Raw genomic sequence first — 20076 nt, forward strand, 5'->3', positions numbered from 1 at the left:
CGGCTTCATGGGTCTTTTGGAGCTCATTCCACCTAGACACACACAACACTTGGCCCAAGAGGCTGCAGCCTTTGAGGATCATCTGTCTTAACTTTATACCCTTATAAGTTGAGTCCCTGAGCAGTGAGCCTGATGTCACACAGGGAGTTTCCAAAAAGCTGAGGGCAAAGTTTTCCAGTCTGTACTCTATCCAGAATCAACCGGAGAGTGATCGAAGGTAACATTCTTCCTCTAAAGTTTTTCTTTTCATCTTTTCTTACGTCAAAAGGCTTCACCCAAAGAACTGTCTGGGTGTCCGCCAGTTTGCCGAGACCATGATGTGTGCTGTGCTGTACGACGCAGCTAATAGCTTCATCCACCAGCACTTTGTGGATGTGTCCATGTCAGAAGAATTCCTGGCCCTGCCCTTGGAAGACGTGCTTGAGCTGGTGTCTCGAGATGAGCTGAATGTGCAATCAGAAGAGCAGGTCTGTAGAGCGTGGCAGTGGTCAGCAGGTGACACCGGGGCTGGCTGATCTTTCTGATCTTTGTTTTGCTCTCCTTTTCTTCCTTTCTTTTGTTTCTTCTTTCCTTCCTTGCTCCATCCCTCCCTCCCTCCCTCCCTCCTCTCCCCTCCCTTCCCTTCCCTAGATCCTAATGTACATGCAGCTGTTGTTTATTATGGGTTTGTTTTATTCTACCACATGCATTTTTCATGGACACTTTTTATACATTTTTGTGTCTAAATAATATTTAATTGATTTTATCAACCCTGCATCTCTTATTCTTGGATATTTAGGTTATTTCCAATATTTACTATTAGAGATAATGCTACTATGAGCTGGAAATAACCATAGATAACTTTTTGAAAGAGTCTTATTCTAAAGGAGAGGAGCATTTGGGGCAGTCATTGGGGGAGAATGTGAAGTCAAGAGGAAGTTTTTTTTAAGGTGAGAGAAATTACACTATATTTGACTGCTGATGGGAATTTTCCAGAAAAGACAGAAGAACTGGTGATGTAGTAGAAAAGGGAGAATAGTTGCTGAAATGATTACCTGGAGTAAGTGAGAAGAGACAGAGTCTGGGGCACAAGGGGTGTGTATTTGATAGGGGTGCAAGCCTCTCATATCCACCAGGGCAGGAGAGGAGGGAGGTCAGCTCACACCCAGATGTTGGTGGGAGAGCAAGATGGTGGTAGAGTCTATGGATGTTGTCTTCCAACTTGTTTCTATTTTCCTAGCTGAAAATGAGGATACGGGAGGAGTGTTGGAAATTTAAGGAAAGGCACAGAGGCATGAACTAGCCCTCTATGAGGGGCGTGTGTTAATGGATGGTGGAGAGATGAAGAGGGCTTGAAGGGGAGCAGGGCCTGACAGATCAGCAGTCACAAATTTAAAATAGATTGTGAGCTCGTTAGGGTGTTTTCTGTCAGCCGCGTATATTGGTGCAGGTGCAGAGTAGGGGGTGAGTTGAATTTCAAGAGCTGGACTTCACTAGGGTGGAGATGGTTTTCCAGGTCACATGACCAAGGGAGATAGGTGCATACATGGGAACTGGAGGCGCTGGTGTAGTAACCCGCAGAACCCATGCTGGGCGAGTGAGAGGTGAGGAAATAGGCCCATGGGGAGCCTGGGAGGGAGGCTGGTGGGGAGAGAGTAGTGGGGAAGGCTAGTTGGCACCAGTTACTGAGCTGACAGGATCGGAGGCGGTGGTCAGGTATGGTATGCTTAAAATCATGGATGAGGTGAAGCCATTGGCAGAGCGAGGTGCGAATGATCATCAGGTCCTCGAAGGCAGTCAAGAAGAGCTTAAATAAGAGTTTAGGGTGTTTGTAGTCAGAAAGCAGTGAAGGATGATCCTTTCTACTCAACAAAGATGTGGTTGGTGCAAGTTGTCTCAAGAGGAGAGTGAATAATGTTACTTTGAACAGAGGGTGACAAGGCCCGAGCAGTGAAGTCGGATGCCAGGTGAGAAGTCTGGCCCTGGCCCTGGCCCTGCAGGCACTGAGAGCACCACTGTGCCTAGGCCTCTGCGCAGTCGGTCAGCTGGGAAGTCTAACCAAAGCCCTTGGCAGAGCAGCTTGGGATACTCGAAATCAAGAGTCCTGGCCTGTCAGGAGGAGGAACCCCGGGTTCCAGGAGGCAAGCCGTTGGGAGGTTAGCCCAACTCAGCTCCTTTCCTTAATGTCGGAAGAGCCCTCACTCCTGAGTATTGGTGAGCAATAGAAAAGTGGCCCCTGGGCGTGGCAGCTTGAGTGCTGTGGTTTAGAGGGAAGAGCCCCATCCCAGGAGCAAGAAGTTCTGTCTGTAGCTTTTCCACTAATCACTGTGACCTGACCTGGGGCAGCTCACACTTACTGGAGTGATACATTTGGTAAGGACTGTAGGGTTACAGAGCAGGATGTCCTTGGGGCTGGAGAACATAGATTTGGAGCCAGGCTTTAAAGGGGAGTCAGTTGAGATGAACAGGAAGAGATAAGGGGCACTCTAGGTGACAGACGGGTTGAAGAGCAGAGCAGCCAGTCTGGCTAGAGTAGAGGGGAGGATGGTGTTGAGGAGTAGGGCGCAAGAACAGCAGGAAGGAAGGGGCACTGGCATTTTGTTGCAATAAGGAAAGGAATAAGGGACCATTGACAGGGTTTCATTCAGAAGTCATAATGGAAGGCCAGAGCTGTTACACTGACCTAGGTTTGCATTTCAAGAGACTGGACCGAAAAAGGTAACAGAGGAAGTAGAGAGGAAACAGATTCAGGAGAAAAGGAGGAGGAAAGATTGATTGTCGCACTTGTACTCATTCTGATTACTCTAGGGGGTGGAGGCCTTGAGACTGGGGGGCAGGGATGTGGCCTCAGGGTAGGAAGAGCCCCTGGCAGAGCTTCCACTCGCTGTCCTGGCAGGTCTTTGAAGCCGCATTGGCCTGGGTCAGATACGACCCGGAACAGAGAGGGCCCTACCTGCCTGAGCTGTTGTCCAACATCCGCCTGCCCCTCTGCCGGCCCCAGTTCCTGTCAGACCGAGTGCAGCAGGATGACCTGGTGCGTTGCTGCCACAAGTGCAGGTGAGTGAGGGTGGGCCTGCACAGGACACCGCTGAGGGCCTGGGCAGGGGAGAGAACTTGGCCATCTAGGCCGTGTCTGTTCCAGCTAGGGATGGAAACTTTGGAGTGGTCAGCCTTAATTCATGGCACACAGTGATCTGCCTTCTATCTAGAACCTGGAAGAACCCAAGTCCTAACACCATGGGCAGAGAAGTGTGCCATGTTTGAGCATCATGGCAGAAGGGGCTTTCTCCCCTAAGTTATCTTAGGGTTTTCTAGCATCCCCATCCATTGATCTATTTATGAACCTACAGGCATCTGTCTTGTCTGCCCTGACCCTATCGACATCAGCAGCTGACTTAGTGGTGACTTCTTGGGGCATCGTGCCCTCTTCAGTGAACATTAGTGCTCTGGCATCCACTGGGTTTAGACCTGTGTCTGCAGTGATGGGTCAGGGGGTTGGTGGGGAGCATGTTTACCAGCACATGAAACTTTTACCCAGAGCAAATTGATATGGCACAGCAGAACTACCAAAACAGCTCAGGAGGTGGTAGCCCTGTAGGACGGTCACTATGAGAGTACAGCAGCAGAGAAAAGTGCTCATTTTTCTCCAGATTACTTATCATATTCAGGAGGAAGCAAGCAGTGCAATGATGTGTATCAGGAAGGAGTGTTGAGTTTGAACTTTATCCTGTAGGCAATGGGGAGCTATCAAAGGTTCTTAGAATGATAGCTTGGAGGGGTGGGGCTGGAGGCAGGGAAATCCACCAGGAGCAATCCACCAGGTTTCTGCTGTCACAGTCTATGGGAGAGAAGTTTCAAGGTGTGAGCTATGGGGATGGAAGAGAAGAGCTGGGTCTCAGTGGTGACAGGATGCAAGTTGCTTGTTGACCCTCTGCAAGGCCAGCCACCCTGTTTTTCTCCTGCCAGGAATATGCACATTAGAAGATAATCATTCTGATTACACTAGCTGAGGTGGGCTCTTCTCATCTTGCCCCTCCGATTTTGAGCATGTCTCAATAGCTGTGCATGGCTTACCCTAGACCCACCTGAGTTCAAGACCAAGCCTTGCAGAAGGTTTCTCTTCCCATGTTTCCCCTGTAATTGGTGGTGGTGGGAACCATGCTCAGAAATAGAAGTGTGGACCCCCTGGGGAGGAGACCATCTGTCCCAACATCTTGCACCTTATTCCAGGGACCTAATAGATGAAGCAAAGGACTATCACCTCATGCCAGAGCACCGACCCCACCTGCCGGCTTTCAGAACTCGGCCTCGCTGCTGTACGTCCATCACTGGCCTTATCTATGCCGTCGGGGGCCTCAACTCAGCAGGTATCTTGCACCTCCCCTTTACAAGGGCCTGTCAAGACTCTATGGGTGAAAAGCACCAAACAACCGAGCGTGGCCCTCTGGTTCCTCTCCCCTTGTCCGTCTTGATTTATGTAATTGTGCAGTTAGAGCATGTTAGATATTAATACCACTGACGTGGAATGTCAGAGCTAAATTTCAGCCCTGGAGAAGACTCAGTCAGAGACCAGTTCTGTTAGCAGGCTAATCACATTTGGTCTTGTGGATCTCTGGGGTTAAACTGAGGATGTCACCATAAGAAGGAAGATTCTTCAGTACAGAAGTCTGCTGCTCTCAGTCATGCTTTTTACTCATCACCTCCTACCTCCTGCAAAACACACATGCTTTCTGGTCCACATGTTATTGGCAGCTCTTGTATTATACACTCAGGTTTTCGGGAAAGCTCCGTGGGGCCCTCTCTCTCCTTCTGCCCACCCCAGGCACCATTGTGGAGCAGTAGAGATTTAGTAGAGTGGATTATGTGGACACCTGAATCCTTACAGTACAGTGGCACACAGAGTCATCGTCTCTGATGTGAAGGCCAGGTCTTTGCGTTGTATCATAGGATCAGTCCAGGTTTGTAGGAGGTGGGGAGTTGGTGTGCAGTCCTGGGCGGTTGTGTTTTTAATTGAACTTTAATGAGAGGTGGGTACTAGTCTCTGCTGCTTGTTAACTATATGACCTGGAAAAGGTAAGTCCTCAGTAGTAAATGCTAGAGTGTGGGCAGGTGCTGTGTAACCCAAAGTAGAAAAACACAGGGAGGGGGTTATTTTATCTGATCCTAAAAATACCTGATATAGAGGGTAAGGTTGGAATTACCATTTCTTGCTACTATGACTGTTATTTATTGAGCACTTGGTATGTTCTAGAAGTATGCTAGGTACTTGACCTATTATGTCACTTAATCCTCATGGTAACTCTGCCATAGAGAATCTCATCTCCATTTCACATGTGAGAACATATGGTGGGGATACAAACTTACCCAGGGTCACCTGCAAAATGAAAAGTAGGCATTGGAACCCATTCCCTTTCCACTGGGGAAATGATGTATCCACTTGCCTTCGTCTTTGGCTTTCAGCAGATGGAATAACTCACTGCAACTTAAAACTGCCCTCTCTAGAACTTAAATGCCTCCTGTCTAATTCTGATTTTCCTTAAGGAATTAGGCTGTGTTTATCATGGCTGGAACTTAGTGGGCCTTTCTGGCTTGAGTAATTCTGTGGGAAGAGCTGATAGAATTAAGTCAAACGTTCCATATAACCAGTGCCCAACAGCCGTGATCTAAACGAGTGGTCTCATTTGTTTTAATTTGAGTAGCAAATTTTTATGCAGGTGATTCCCTGAATGTGGTGGAAGTGTTCGACCCCATCACCAATTGCTGGGAGAAGTGCCATCCCATGACAACAGCCCGCAGCCGTGTCGGTGTGGCTGTGGTGAATGGACTTCTCTACGCCATCGGGGGCTATGACGGCCAGCTACGGCTGAGCACTGTGGAGGTCTACAACCCAGAGACAGACACATGGACCAGAGTGGGGAGCATGAATAGCAAAAGAAGGTATTATGAAGACACTGTTCAGCCCACACATGCACTAAGCATCTGGGGAGGGCTATGCTAGACAGGCAGGGGCTCATAATCAAATAAAACACAGGCTTTGGCCAGGGAATTTCCTTCAGCCAGACCAGGCACTGCCCATACCACCTGGGAGCCCAGCCCCAGTTGCTTAAAAGGAAAATCCCTGCCTGGTCCTTTGGGGAGCTTGGGGCAATGAGACACAGGCATGTGGAAATTATATTGTCATTTAAGTGCCAGATAAGGACTGAAAATGTGTACTATGGAAGATTTGAGGATGGGGAGAAACTGAACTAGAATGTCTCAAATATTTCAGGGAAGAAATGGACTAAAGTTCAGTCTTGAAGAATAAGAAGGATTTAACTGTATTAGTGATAAAAGGAAATGTCAAGTGTTTCTCTTTATGCTTTCTTTCCCCCAGAATCCCTGCCACACATGTGCTTCCACTACCCAGGGAATCTATAAACCATAGCAATGTTCTTTACTCCAGCTCCCCTACCCCATTCCCTGAGACATAAGTGTGTAGGTATTTGTGAGGTGGACCAAGTCTGTCTCTTAACACATTCCAGCTACTTATTTCCTCCATCACTTGCCAGCTCACATTTCCTATGAGAAATGGGATTGGAGGCAGCATGACAGTGCCTCCAGTTAGCCTTCTTGATGCTACAGTGATGGCATCTTTCCTTACATCAGTATGTTGAGTATGTGCATGGCTGGGTGGTGGGAGGAGTAACTAGACAGCCTATTCTGTTCTGCCTTTGGTGAGGCCGCAGCACATCAGTGGTTTCAGATAGCACTCTGTGTTTCACTTCCGAGACTGACAGGAGCCCCTGCCTATTTAATCAAACCAGCTCTGCATTGATCTCTTCTGTGTATTGAGCTTCCTTGACATATGCCCAATTGTAGGAAAAAAAGTTACCTCAATTCTTTTTTGAAAGGGACAGTTTGAAAACTACAGCCAGTTGCTTTGTATTCTCAGGCCTTTCTGCTTTGTGATTCTATGGTTGAAGTAGTTGCGTTACACACCCCTTTATCTGTCCATGCTTTGTTTTTCTACTTGCAATATCATGTGACTGCATGTGTGGTGAGGAAGAAAAGTCAGTGGGGATGTCTTTTACCACATAAAAGCGTCATGCCCATGATGCACATGCTCCATGTTCTGCAGTGTTAGCATGTAACCTTGAGCCAGGAGGAATCCGTCTCTGCACCAGTTAGACCAAATTTACAAAGGGTCAAAAGTTCCTTTTGGAAGAAGAAAATTTATTTAAATATCTGTTCCTCCCAAGGCCTTAAGGTAATACACTCTCATGGTTCCTTCCTCCCACTCTCTCTATCTTGTTGCTTCCCCTTCCTACTCCTTGGATATTTCCAATTTCTGTGGCCTCGAATGATCATTGCTCCATACCCCCAGCCATGAGTGCCTTTCTTGTTTTCACAGCAGTCAGTTGTTCTTTCTTGTGCGCCTGCTCTGGGTAACTTCCTTGCTTTGATGTCACAGGGTTTGGAGTATTGTCATGGAAGAAAGTCCTCCAGGTATTCCTTTCTTTTGATGTGGTTAATGCCCTGTTATTAGTAGCCTAGACCCAGCTCCATTTCATCCCTTTTAAATTACAGGGTATCTTAAAATGTTCTCGGCCGCATCTCTGTTGACATGCCACACAACTCTGTTCTGCCAGATGGTAACAACCTCCTTCCTGCAATCGCTCCTTCCTGTGATCGTTCCTTCCCCTCTCCTACAGGCTTCCAGGCTGTTCCAGTGGAGTTTTCTCTCATGGACTGTTCCAGCCACGTTGACCAGTGTTTCCCCATATCCCTTCACCCTTGTCTTTACCACTTGGTTGATACTTAATCTCACATAGTTTTGTGGTACTTCTTAGTTCTTTCTTAGGTTATTGTTGAACTCCTATATTGTTACTTATGTCCACTTCTAGAAGGATAGTGACATGTCCAGTAAATTTGTGGTCTCCCCACAGTCCTTGCCTGAGGCAGGTCCGTTTCCTTTTTCAGGCTGATTTGGGGGGTCTGTTACCATGTACCTCAGAGGGACATCAATTTATTTTCCTGTTTATTAGGTGCTTAGATTCATTTTTAATCTTCCCAGCATCAAAACTGAATCAGACAGCTTGGCATTCATGTTTAATTTCTCATGAGCTTTTGTGTAGAACAAAAATTACATGATTATGCCACACCCCTGCATCTTTGGTATTAGGAAAGCTTGGCGTGGTGAACAGCATGGAAGTTGGGCTCTTCTCATTTAAATCCAAGGCATGCCATCAGCAAAACAAAAAGGCAACCTACTGTATGGGAGAATATATCCAAAAATGACATATCCAATAAGAACTAACCTCCAAAATATATAAAGAACTCCTGCAACTGAACACCAAAAAAAGCAACCCAATTAAAAAATGGGCAGCAGACCTGAATAAACATTTTTCCAAAGAAGACCTGCAGATGGCAAACAGACACATATGAAAAGATGCTCTATATTACTAATCATCAGGGAAATGCAAATCAAAACCACCATGAGGTGTCACCTTACACCAGTCAGAATGGCTACTATCCAAAAGACAAGAAATAACAAGTGTTGGTGAGGATGTGGAGAAAATCCTGCACTGGTTGGTGGGAATGTAAATTGGTGCAGCCACTGTGGAAAACAGTATGGAGGTTCCTCAAAACACTAGAAATAGAAATACTGTGTGACCCAATAATTCCACTTTTAGGAATTTATTCAAAGAAAACAAAACCCCTGATTTGAAAAGATATATGCACCCCTATGTTTATTGCCACATTATTTGCAATAGCCAAAATATGGAAGCAACCAGTGTCCATCGATAGATAAATGGATAGAAGATGTGGTACATATACACCATGGAATGTTATTCAGTCATAAAAAAGAAAGCAAGCCTGCCTTTGCAACAACTTGATGGACCTAGAAGGTATTATGATCAGTGAAATAAGCCAGGCAGAGAACAAATACCCTGTGATTTCACGTATATGTGGAATCTAAAAACAAAACAAAATGGACAAAACGGCAATAGACTCATAGACACTGAGAAGTGACTAGTGGTTACTATGGGAGGAGGGTTTGGGGTGGGTGGGTGAAATACAGATAAACAGGCACAAAATATCAATCATAATATAAACTAGTCATGGGGATGAAAGTACAGCACAGAGAATATTAGTGGTTCTGTAACATCTGTGTTGAAAGATAGTAATAATATAGTTGGGGTGGGCATTAATAAATAAATCTAAGGCATGCCTGTCACTGGGCAGCCTTGAGAAGAGAGCCTAGCCTCCCGGTGTTCAGCCACATGTCTGTACAGTAATGATGGTGATACTTCTTCAGAGGGTGTGGTGAGGGTGGGAAACATCAAGCATAGAATACCTGATACATGTAGTACGTGTGCAACAAACAGGAGCTGTAGCATTATCCACTGGGACAAATTAGGAGCTATGCAGGCACGTTTATAATGACTTGATAGTGAAATGAGAAAAATCAGGGTAATCAAACAAACATGTTTAAGGCCTGTCTGTACAAAACACCACGCTAAACACTGTCAGAGTAACACAGATGAAGATCCCCGTCTTCCAGGAGGTCCTCACTTGTTAAGAGGTAGCAGCTAAATTCGCAGTACCCTGTGGTGTGCTAGAATGTAGCATCTGTGGGTAGGAGCTTTCATTTGCTCACCGCTCTGAAACTAGTGCCTCCTGAGTGCCTGGTGGAAATCTGGTGACTGACTGGCTGTGGCAGGTGCTGTAATGAAGCTGCTCTGGCAGTGTGGGGCTGGGAGAAAGTGATTCTTGCTAAGGGATCGAGGGTGGCTTTGTGAAGAGGAGAGAGAAAAATGTGATTTGGGCCTTAAAGATAAATCTGTCCCTGAGCACAGCAAGGGAGAAGAAGAGCGTCTCAGACAAATCAAGCCCTGAGAAGAGAGGGAGGGAGACAAGAGGAACTACAGGGCAGCTTCTTTCCCCTTGATATTATTTACTTACTTCTCTCTCCCTCCCCCTGCCCCACCCCACCCCCACATTGTACACCTTTACTTAGTCACATTATAATATAATGAGATTTAGCTCTCTTCTAGAGACAGCTGATGGTTAGGTTTATTTCTCCGTGGGCATGAGAGGCTGCCCCAGAAAGTCAGACCCACCTGGGATGACAGCTCTGTCTGTTTCAGTGCCATGGGGACGGTCGTGCTGGACGGGCAGATCTACGTCTGTGGGGGCTATGATGGCAACTCCTCTCTCAACTCTGTGGAGACCTACTCACCTGAGACGGACAAGTAAGGACTCCAGCTCCCCTGGGGCAACTGGAGCTTGTTAAACAGAGTGTAAAAATGAGAACTGCAGTTTGTTATTTGAGCTTCTCAAGGATAGAGAATATCTTACCTTTTTAACCCCTGTAGTACCTTGCATATAATAGGTTTGTAATAACCTTCAGTTAAATGAATGAATGACTAAATAAATTTCTAAAACAAATAGTCTGTATATATATATATGTACTTGGAAACAATGGCCTGCACCTCTTAGCTAAATCAGCCCATTTTAATGGAAATGCTGGTGAAAGGGGATAAGAAATAGATGAGCAGCACTTTTTTAAGTAGTATAGGTATGATTTGGATAAGATATGATTTGAAAAAAAAAGGAAGGAGAGAAAGTTATGTGGTCAAATGGCAAAATGAGCTCAGAAAACAATGATGTCTATACCATCTGAGTCCTTATCTTTTCATAATACATATTGATATTTTAAAGACTGAAAAAATTCTGTGGTAAAGAAACCAATTTAATCTAATCTAACACCTCTCACCATCTTGTGGAATTACACTGTGGAATACTGTTTGGAAAACACTGACAGGGTTAGCCTGAATTTTTCATTTCAATTTGAAATGAAATTGAATCTTCTCACACTATATAAAAAATATAAGCAAATTAGTTGAGTGGATTCATCAGAATGCTGTTAAGCCAATATGCCATTCACTTAACCGGCTCACTATGCATTGGGCAGCAAGCTGGATATCCAAGATCCTAAGTCGCACCCTGTCTGCTGGGGCCATGGGTGCGTCCTGATCATCCGACCCTGGAGATTTGTTTCTGGAGCTTATGGGCACAAAGTGGGGAGCACCTTCATCTTTGCCGTAGTCGGGGGAGAGGCAGGGTTGCAGGGATGTCTTCTGAAAGGAGACCCATCATTGATGGTAGGAGATGCACTGCACGTCATAGGCAGGGAAACAGTAAGAAGAGAGGCTCAGAGATGAGGAAGTGCTCAGTGTTTTTGAGGAGCAGGCATGCATAGCACATGACAGGATGTCAAACTGGAAAGTAGATGAGGACCAAGTGGTGAGAAACCACATTAGGGAACTTGGACTCTTCCTTAGAGGCAACAGTAAGGGGCCACCAGGGGGACATGCTGCCCAGAGTTGGGATGGGAATGGTCTGAGAGCTAGGCCACCTATAAGGAGGCTGGTACAGGAGTTCAGGTGAGGCCCCAGGAATGTTGAGAATGAGGGAGAAGAGGCCACACAAAAGCAGAGTTTGTAAGTACAGCAACTAGATAGCTGGCAGTCCCATTAACAAGACTGGGGAGTGCAGGGGAGGAGCAGATCTGTAAAAGAGAGGCCTTGTTTGGGACATGCTCATTTTGAGTGCCTGTAGAGATGAGCAGAGACCAACTGCGGGTCTGAAGTTTGGGTGAGAGCAGCCAGAGAGAACCATCAGCAGCAGTAGTGGTAGAGGCAGTAGGAGGTGGGGAGGTTGTCCAGGGCACAGGGGAACACAGCACAGTTTGCCCAAACCCACTTAGGCTGTCTTGTGAAGATAACACATCAAATCTCATGGCTCCCCTCCTACTTTGGCTCTTCCCTGAAGGTGGACAGTGGTGACCCCGATGAGCTCGAATCGCAGTGCTGCTGGGGTTACAGTCTTTGAGGGCAGGATATATGTGTCGGGTGGCCACGACGGTCTGCAGATCTTCAACAGTGTGAGTCTGGGCTTCTCCTGGGCTACTCCTTCCATCTTTGAGAGTTATTTTGAAAGGCAGTTCTTTGGGAAGAAACTTCAGCCTTGCCACTGCTGGGCGAAGCATTTCCTAGTGAAGCTTCAGGCCATCTCCCACTTGCCCTAAAATTTTGAGAATGGGAATCAGTGTGTGTAAAAGTGGGAGGAAGTGTAGCCACATTTATACACATACTGTCAACTCCACCACCCCCACCCTCTTTAGTTCTCCATCAAATGCTGCATGAGACTTGGTGAAATTCCTGCCTACAGTGAGCTCAGTTACAGACTGAGTTTGCAGTTATATACTGTGAGTTTGCAGTTGTATTCTCCCAGATTCTTTGTTTGAAATTGGATTTGTTCTTTAAAAAAACTTCAACAGCCATTTAGTAGTAGTTGCATGGAGTCAGCCAGCTCTGTGGTGGAATGCACACTAGACAGATTTTAGGAGACCCCCACCCCATTCCAGCTCTGTCACTGCATAGCATTGCGTCCTTGGCCACTCCTTTATCTGTTCCCAGAGAGGATCGGTCTAGGTGACCTCTCACCATCCCCATAAAGCCCAAAAGCAGGAATGCCACTGAGGACACCGGGCATCACAGCCAGAGCACACACTAGCTGAGCTCCTTGTCCCAGGCCTCCCGCTGGAGTCTGACACTGTGCCCCACGATATCACTCTGATGACTGAGCTTTGGCTCTGACTGTCCTACGTCTGTGCCTCTCTCCCTGCTGCAGGTGGAGCACTACAATCACCATACAGCCACCTGGCATCCAGCAGCCGGCATGCTCAGCAAGCGCTGCCGCCATGGAGCTGCCTCCCTGGGAAGCAAGATGTTTGTCTGTGGGGGCTACGATGGCTCCGGCTTCCTCAGCATTGCTGAGGTGTACAGCTCTGTGGTGGACCAGTGGTGCCTGATAGTCCCCATGCACACACGCCGGAGCCGTGTCTCCCTGGTGGCCAGCTGTGGGCGTCTTTATGCTGTGGGGGGCTATGACGGACAGTCGAACCTAAGCTCAGTGGAGATGTATGACCCAGAGACAGAGCGCTGGACATTTATGGCCCCCATGGCCTGTCATGAGGGAGGGGTTGGTGTAGGCTGCATCCCTCTCCTCACCATCTAAGGCAGAGAGGGTGGGATGTGTGGAGTAGGGATGTGGTACAAACATGGGCACTTCCTTCCAGGGACCGTCCTTCACGGGAGAGGCGGTGGATCAGAAGAAGGGGTGAAATGTGAGCTCGCTGGAGGTACAGTTTCTCCAGGTGCTTAGGTCCTCCCTCACTGTGCTGCCCTTGTGACCATCAGACTGAGGTCATCACAATGCACAGGACAGAAGCAAGCCCCTCTGGGTTCGCAGCTGGTGACACAGGACTGCTCTGCAGGTCTGCACATACACAGGCTCCATCCAAACCAGCTCCCACCTGCCACAGCTCTGTGGGCCACCCTCTTGCAGAACACCTTCCATCTGATTCTCCTCGCCCGCTATCCTCCGGCCATATTGTGGCCAATTTGATGGGGCAGCTGCAGTGGTCAAGCCTGTTGGAAGCCGGAGTGCGGCTGGGAGAGGAAAGACACTCCAGGTGTTCTCACTGCCTCCAGTGATGCAGCCACAGCAGTGTGGTGGCTGCACATAAGCACCTCCTCCTTCCATTCAGGACACAGGATTTTGTCCTCATTGTTGGGTAACTAGGAAGAACAGAAGCTTTTCCTGTGTCTGATTTTGGGATTTCAGTGAGGTCTTTTTCATCTTGCTCAGAAGTAACAAAAAAACAAACGAAAGATACTTGAAAGAAACTGGAAAGAAAACTACTTTTTTTTTTAAGTGAACATTTTTTTGCAAGAAGAAAACAAAAGATGCTGAAGACAAATAAGTGTTTAAATTGAAGACCACCCAACATGAAAAGGGTGGTATCCACCCCCCACATTTGGATCCCAGGGTCCTGAGGCCTCGCATAGCACTTGGGGTTCCCTCTGAGCCCCAGCATGTCTGAGATCAGTGCTCTCGACTGGTCCTGTAGCAAGGTGCTCATGGGGTTTGTCTTCACACCCACCATCAGAGGACTTTTTTAATGTTAAGCGTAGTGAGTTGGCTGAATTACTGCCGCTCTTCTGGGTGGGAGCTCCCAGCTCATTGCTGGAGGCTCCAGATGCCCTCTGGTTACCTCCCACTGCCACCATGGCCCTCATTCCCATTCCCTGTCCCCACTTTCATTCCTTATTTGACCAGCAGGAGACAGCAGGTCTGGCTAGATTATCACTTGCCCGTCTATCATTCTTGAATAATGTTCCTCTTTATGATGCTTCTGGGGCACGTTAACCATTTGTACCTCTATAACCTAACCAGGGACATGGTCCTCCCACCAGCCATGGTCTGGCTTGGTCCAGTAATATTGCTGCCCTGCCAGTCCACTGCTCCTCCATCCACTCGCCAATGCCCAGGGTTTGGCTTCCCTCCAGCCCCTGGCTAACTGACCAGCAAGGTGAACCTTTATGTTCAAGCAAAGCTGACTTCATGACATAAAGAACTGAAGACGGAAAGAATCTCTTGCTGCTGCAAAGAACAGATTTTATATTTATTCCGCTGATCTTAGCAAATGACCTCTTGAAGAGACTCCATGCTCCTCCTTCCTCAGTGGATGGACCCTTCATGTAGCACAGCAGGACCCGAACAGGAGGACACTTCCTGTTACCAGCGCACTGGGCAGTGGGGCTGTCCTTCAACTGCTGCTGCCAAAATCTGGTTTTCTAAAATCTTCCAGTAGTAACCCGAAGAGGATACAATTCCTTTAATGCAAGATTGGTTCTTCTCCACCTGGTTGGTTTTCTTTGCTGCTGCCTGGGGTGGCCTGGAAGCCTGTTAAGAAAGGCACAGTGTGGATGGATCCTGAGATGTCTCTCCCATCCCAGGACTGTGAGATTTACCAGTGTGTGCAATCGCCATGTATCCAGAGGGAAGTACCTTTGCTACCTGCCACTTAGGAGCTGGACCTCTGCTACAAGCACTTGAAAATGATGTTTTTATTTTAAAAGACTCAACAATCTGATACAGGTTAGCCTGGGCTCCCAGTGGAGCTTGTGTTTCTTACTCCTCGGTTAGTCTACAGAGGTAGACTTGGAACGTGGTTGGGGTCTGTGTTTCCCATTAGAAAGGAGATATCAGTGCTCATCGTCTTATAAGCCCTTTCCATTTGTGGATTTGAAACAGCATTGACAAGCTGGATTGTGAAGGTATTAAGAGTCAATCAGTGGGCTAAATGAGTGGGCCTCACCATGTCCTTAGGATGCCGGCCCAGACTTTTCCACTGGGGATGATAAGTCCTTTTTCCATCATCTGCTATTCTTGTAGTGGCCTTCCTGAGTCAACTCCCTCAACCTGGTGTGGAAGTCACACTGCTGCACCCATGGTCAGTGTTTCCAAGTAAGATGAAGCCAGTGCTTTGATCTGGGCTGTGAGCACGAATTAACAGACACCAACATTTTCACACTCCTCAGTCAATTCCTCAGTCTGATGGTGAATGACTGCAAATGGCTGGTCTGGCTCTTTGGTGTTGGATCCTTTCCAATAGCACCGTGAAAAAAAAGACATCACCCAAGGATATTGTAAAAGGGTGTAACAGTGAGGTAGGGCGATACGGCACTCAGTGCGCCTTGGGGTCTAGCCCAGCTCTGAGCAGAGGACCGTGACATGTGTTATCCTTGGGCATTTCCTCTTCTTAGATGACACATAGAACCTTCTCGTCTGGGGTTCCTCTGAAATCAAAACCAGGATGGGAGCTGAAGAGCAGCCTTTTGACTTGGTCACAGAGATGTGAATAGATAGAAATTCTCCTCTCCCCCAATTTATTGTTTCCCAGAAAAATCTTACTTCCTTTTATTTATGGAATGCATGTCTTTTGTGTTAACAAACCAAAGAGAAATAAAGACTATACTCCTAATATCTCCTTGCTCTTTCCTGATTTATTTTTTAAATATTAGAAGTAAATGTGTTTTTATTGCAGTTCAGTGAAAAAATATACTGAACAAAGTAAAAATATTCCTGTGAAAATAAAGGAAAAGCCAGATGTATAGTAAAATCAGTCTGTGGAGAGACTTGTGTAACTTATTTTATAAGAACAGGTTTTGAGAACATGGATGGAGCTGGAGGACATTATGCTCAGTGAAATAAGCCAGGCAGAGAAAGACAAATGCCAAATGATTTCCCTCATTTGTGGAGTATAACAACGAAGCAAAACTGAAGAAACAAAATAGCAGCAGACTCAGAGACTCCAAGAATGAACTAGTGGTTACCAAAGGGGAGGGTTGTGGGAGGGCAGGTGGGGAAGAAGGGAGAAGGGGATTGAGGGGTATTATGTTTAGTACACCTGGTGTGGGGGGTCACGGGGAGAACAGTGTATCACAGAGAAGGCACATAGTGGATCTCTGGCAACTTGCTGCACTGATGAACAGTGACTGCATTGGGGTATGGGTGGGGACTTGATAATATGGGTAAATATAGTAACCACATTGTTTTTTCAGGTGAAACTTTCATAAGTGTATGTCAATCATACCTTAATAAAAAAATGTTTTTAAGTTAATATAATCTTGAAATTAGAATGTTGAAGGGTTATGCCAGATTATATTTGGAATACTAACATTCATATGACTGGAATGTGCATATAATATAACTTTCTGAGACACTGATAAATCTCAAAAAATCATTTTTTGTTACAGACATTCCTAAAATATGTAAGTAACAAACAATTAAAACTTTAACTTTTTATACATTAAAAAAAAAAAGTGGGTTCTGGGAAAAGCTATGCAGAACACTTAATTAGCATGTTGCATATTTGCTGGTGTTCAGAGAACACGTTTTGGATTTCCCCTTTTCTTCACTCACTGCTGTATAACCAGAAATTCCCCTGGCATGTGGCTCACCTATGACTGGAACCAAACGTTCAGCTCCTTTTTTATACTTCAGGCCAGAGGTACTTCACTTTGGTGCACATAAAAGTCACTGGAAAATCCTTAAGCACAGATTCATTTGTGGGTCCTCTCCTGAAACTGGTTCCCTAGGGCTGGGGAGCAGCTCAGGCACTCTGGTGCGGACAGGTTTCTGTGGTGGTCTGTATGCTCATCAGAGTGTGAGGACTGGACTCCTGCGTGTAGTTTCCACTTCTCCAAATATAGCCACATTCCAGATCTGCCTGCCTGAGATTACACCCTGCTTTCTGTGGTTGTGCATGTTAGGAGGCACTTCACTTCACGCTTTTCCAAAAGTCAGCTTATGGTCAGTCTTATCCATTGGGTAATGACTACTCGGATGGCAGCTTTATTTGTAAGTTTTAAGAAGGGTACATCACTCCTACATACACCACGCCAGCACGTTTCACACATTAACTATGGATTCTCACTTGGTCCTCTCAGGAATTCCTCCTGAGTAGGTAGCATAGCTTATTTTACCATAAAAAAAACTGCCTTGGAGGGGCTGGATAACTGACCTGATTCATCAACTAAGTAGTAGTGTCAGGAATTACTGAGACCAGGTCTCCACACTCAGTCCAGTTCGCCTGAGAGGAACCGTGTCTTAGACGCTGGAAGCAGCCCCCTGGGTAGTGAGGGAAAGAGAAGAAACTTCGGATTATAGAAGCAGGCACCTTTGTGCTGAAATGAAACCAGATTATCTGCAGGTGCTGGGCCTTGGGAGAAAGGTCAAATGCCTGTGAAGGAAGAACGGCCCTTTCCACGTAGCCTATATACCCTTTTACTCAGAACTGAACAGCCCATGAGTCAGGAGTGGGCCGGTGAGCTTTAACTAGACTCAAAGGCTAGTCTAACTTTGTTTCCTTTCATTACTGTTCTTTGGACTCTTCTGCCCTCACAACTAGCAGCAGAGCCTATTCCTCTTCACCCAGAGGCGAGCACTACTGGTTTTCACTGCTGATCACAGTAATGTAACATTTCACAACCAAAAAACTGACAACGGAATCACACAGTTCTCATAGCAATTATCTCCGACTTAACTTCCCTATTTCATCTCTAGTGGTACACAGATGTTTTTCTCTTTAACGGAGCTCAGTTCCCCAATCAATCATCTTTTTCTAGGTTTGTAGTTCAGGATAAAAACCAAATTCCACAGGATGACAGAGAAGGCTACTGTGATCAGATGCTTCTTCCCTCTCAGCCTCCCTGAAATAGTCCTTAGAGTGTCAGTTTGGATGTCACCCTGGCAAGAAAGCGTGCCTGGTATGTTTAACCTTTTAAGAAACTGACAAGCTTTTCCAAAGTGTCTGTGCCATTTTACATTCCCACCAGCAATGTATGAGGGTTCAAGTTTCTCCACATTCTTTCCAACTCTTGGAATTGTCTCTTTGATTATAGCCATTCTAATGGCATCTCAATGTGGTTTTAATTTGCATTTCTCTAAAGATTTTGAGCATCTTTTCATGTGCTTTTTTAGCCATTTGTATGTATTTAGTGAAATATCTATTCAAAATCTTGCCCATTTTTCAACCAGGTCACATTGTCTTATTAATTAATGAGTTGTAAGAATTCTTTACACATTCTGGATATAAATCCTTTAAGAGATATATGATTTGCAAGCAGTCTGTAGCTTGTCTTTTCACTTTCATAATGGTGTCTTGAATTATAGAAGTTTTTAATTTTAATGAAGTTTGGTTTATCAATTATTTCCTTTACAGATCATATTTTTGGTGTCATATTTTAAGAACTTTTTGCCTAACTCAATGTCCTAAAGAAATTATTCCAGTTTTAGTTTGAGCTCATATATAGATGTATTGATCTATTTTAGTAATATTTAAAAATCATTTTGTGCATGGATATCCATTTGTCTCAGTACATTTGTTGTAAAGACTCTCTTCTTCCAGTAAATTGCTTTGCTACCTTTGTTGAAATTAGTTGACCATAAATGTGTAAGGGTTTATTTTTAGACTCTCAATTATGTTCCATTGATCTTATATATCTGGCCATGAGCCAGTACCACACTGATCATATGGCATTGATTTCTCCAGCTTAAAAGTAAGTCTTAAAATTAGATGATATGTCTATCACCTTTGTTGTTTTTCAAAATTCTTTTGACTATTTTAGATATTTTGCATTCCCATATAACATTTATGATCAGCTTGTCAGTTTCTACAGAAAAACATTCTAGTGTTTTAATGGCTGCTGTGTCCAATTTGTAGATCAGTGTGAAGAAAATTGCCATCCTGACAATGTAAAGTCTTCCAATCCATGAACATAGAATGTTTGTCATTTGTTCAGCTCTTCCTTGATTTCTTTCAGCAATATTTTGTCATTTTCAGTATACAAGTCCCACGGCCAGGATCCTCACCTGACCCTAACCTACTTCCCCACTGTGCACGTGCAGTACTCGCAGGTGTAGGCTTTCATACGTGTTGGCAGTGAGCGATTGACTGCGTTGCTGTATAAAAAACTCTGCCCAGTGCTCCCCACCAGAGGCCAGAGATGGAGACGGATTGCAGACTTGCTGGATGCAGACATGATTCTAGTACTTGATCTGCCACCATGAAAATAAAGCTTGGTATAAACCTTTTTGCCCACAATGTTCCACTGTACATTATCTGGTCTCACCAAATCCAGAGTGAACTTGCCTGGGGCTGACACCCTCTGGAGAGACAAAGTCTTACACTTTTAAAAAAATGTTCCTAAGTATTTTTATTTTTTATGCTCTTCTGGATGGAATTGCTTAATTTTATTTTCAGAGGTTTTTTTTTTGGTGCTAGTATACAGAAGTACCACTGATTTTTTTGTATATTGATCTTGTATCCTGTGACCTTGCTAAACTCATTTACTAGTTTTTATTATTTTTGTATTTCATGTGTGTGTATGTGTGTGTCAGTTTTTCTTTCCCTTTCCGATCTAGATGCCTTCATTTTGTTCTGCCTTACTGCAGTGGCTAGAACCTCCAGTACATTGTTGTGCAGAAGTGACACATCCTTGCCTTTTTCTCAATCTTGGGGATGAAAACCTTCAGTCCTTCACCATTAAATATGTTAAGCAATGGGTTTTGCATCAATGACCTTTTCCAAGTTGATGAATTTTCATTCAATTCTGAGTTTGTTGAGGGTTTTTGTCATGAATGGGTATTAGACTTCATCAAATGTTTTTCCTGCATCTATTGAGATGATCACATGGCTTG

At 45.4% G+C, this 20076-nt stretch overlaps 1 protein-coding gene across 5 annotated transcripts in view; it reads left to right on the forward strand.

The window, feature by feature from the left end:
* The window catches only part of KLHL18 (kelch like family member 18), a 61788-nt gene extending 45930 nt beyond the window's left edge, over positions 1–15858 (forward strand). For 3 of the 5 annotated variants that reach the window (XM_036877206.2, XM_036877209.2, XM_036877211.2), the window contains 7 exons: positions 269–467; positions 2876–3036; positions 4210–4346; positions 5679–5916; positions 10110–10214; positions 11797–11908; positions 12658–15858. In XM_036877206.2, coding sequence (XP_036733101.2) covers positions 269–467; positions 2876–3036; positions 4210–4346; positions 5679–5916; positions 10110–10214; positions 11797–11908; positions 12658–13044 — 1339 coding nt within the window. In that variant the 3' untranslated portion in view covers positions 13045–15858. The remainder of the gene's footprint in view (positions 1–268; positions 468–2875; positions 3037–4209; positions 4347–5678; positions 5917–10109; positions 10215–11796; positions 11909–12657) is intronic. The other 2 variants (XM_036877208.2, XM_036877210.2) reach the window with 1 other exon arrangement.
* The last annotated feature ends 4218 nt before the right edge of the window (positions 15859–20076 follow it).

This window comes from Manis pentadactyla, chromosome 1, assembly GCF_030020395.1.
Source record: "Manis pentadactyla isolate mManPen7 chromosome 1, mManPen7.hap1, whole genome shotgun sequence".
Taxonomy (NCBI): Eukaryota; Metazoa; Chordata; class Mammalia; order Pholidota; family Manidae; genus Manis; species Manis pentadactyla.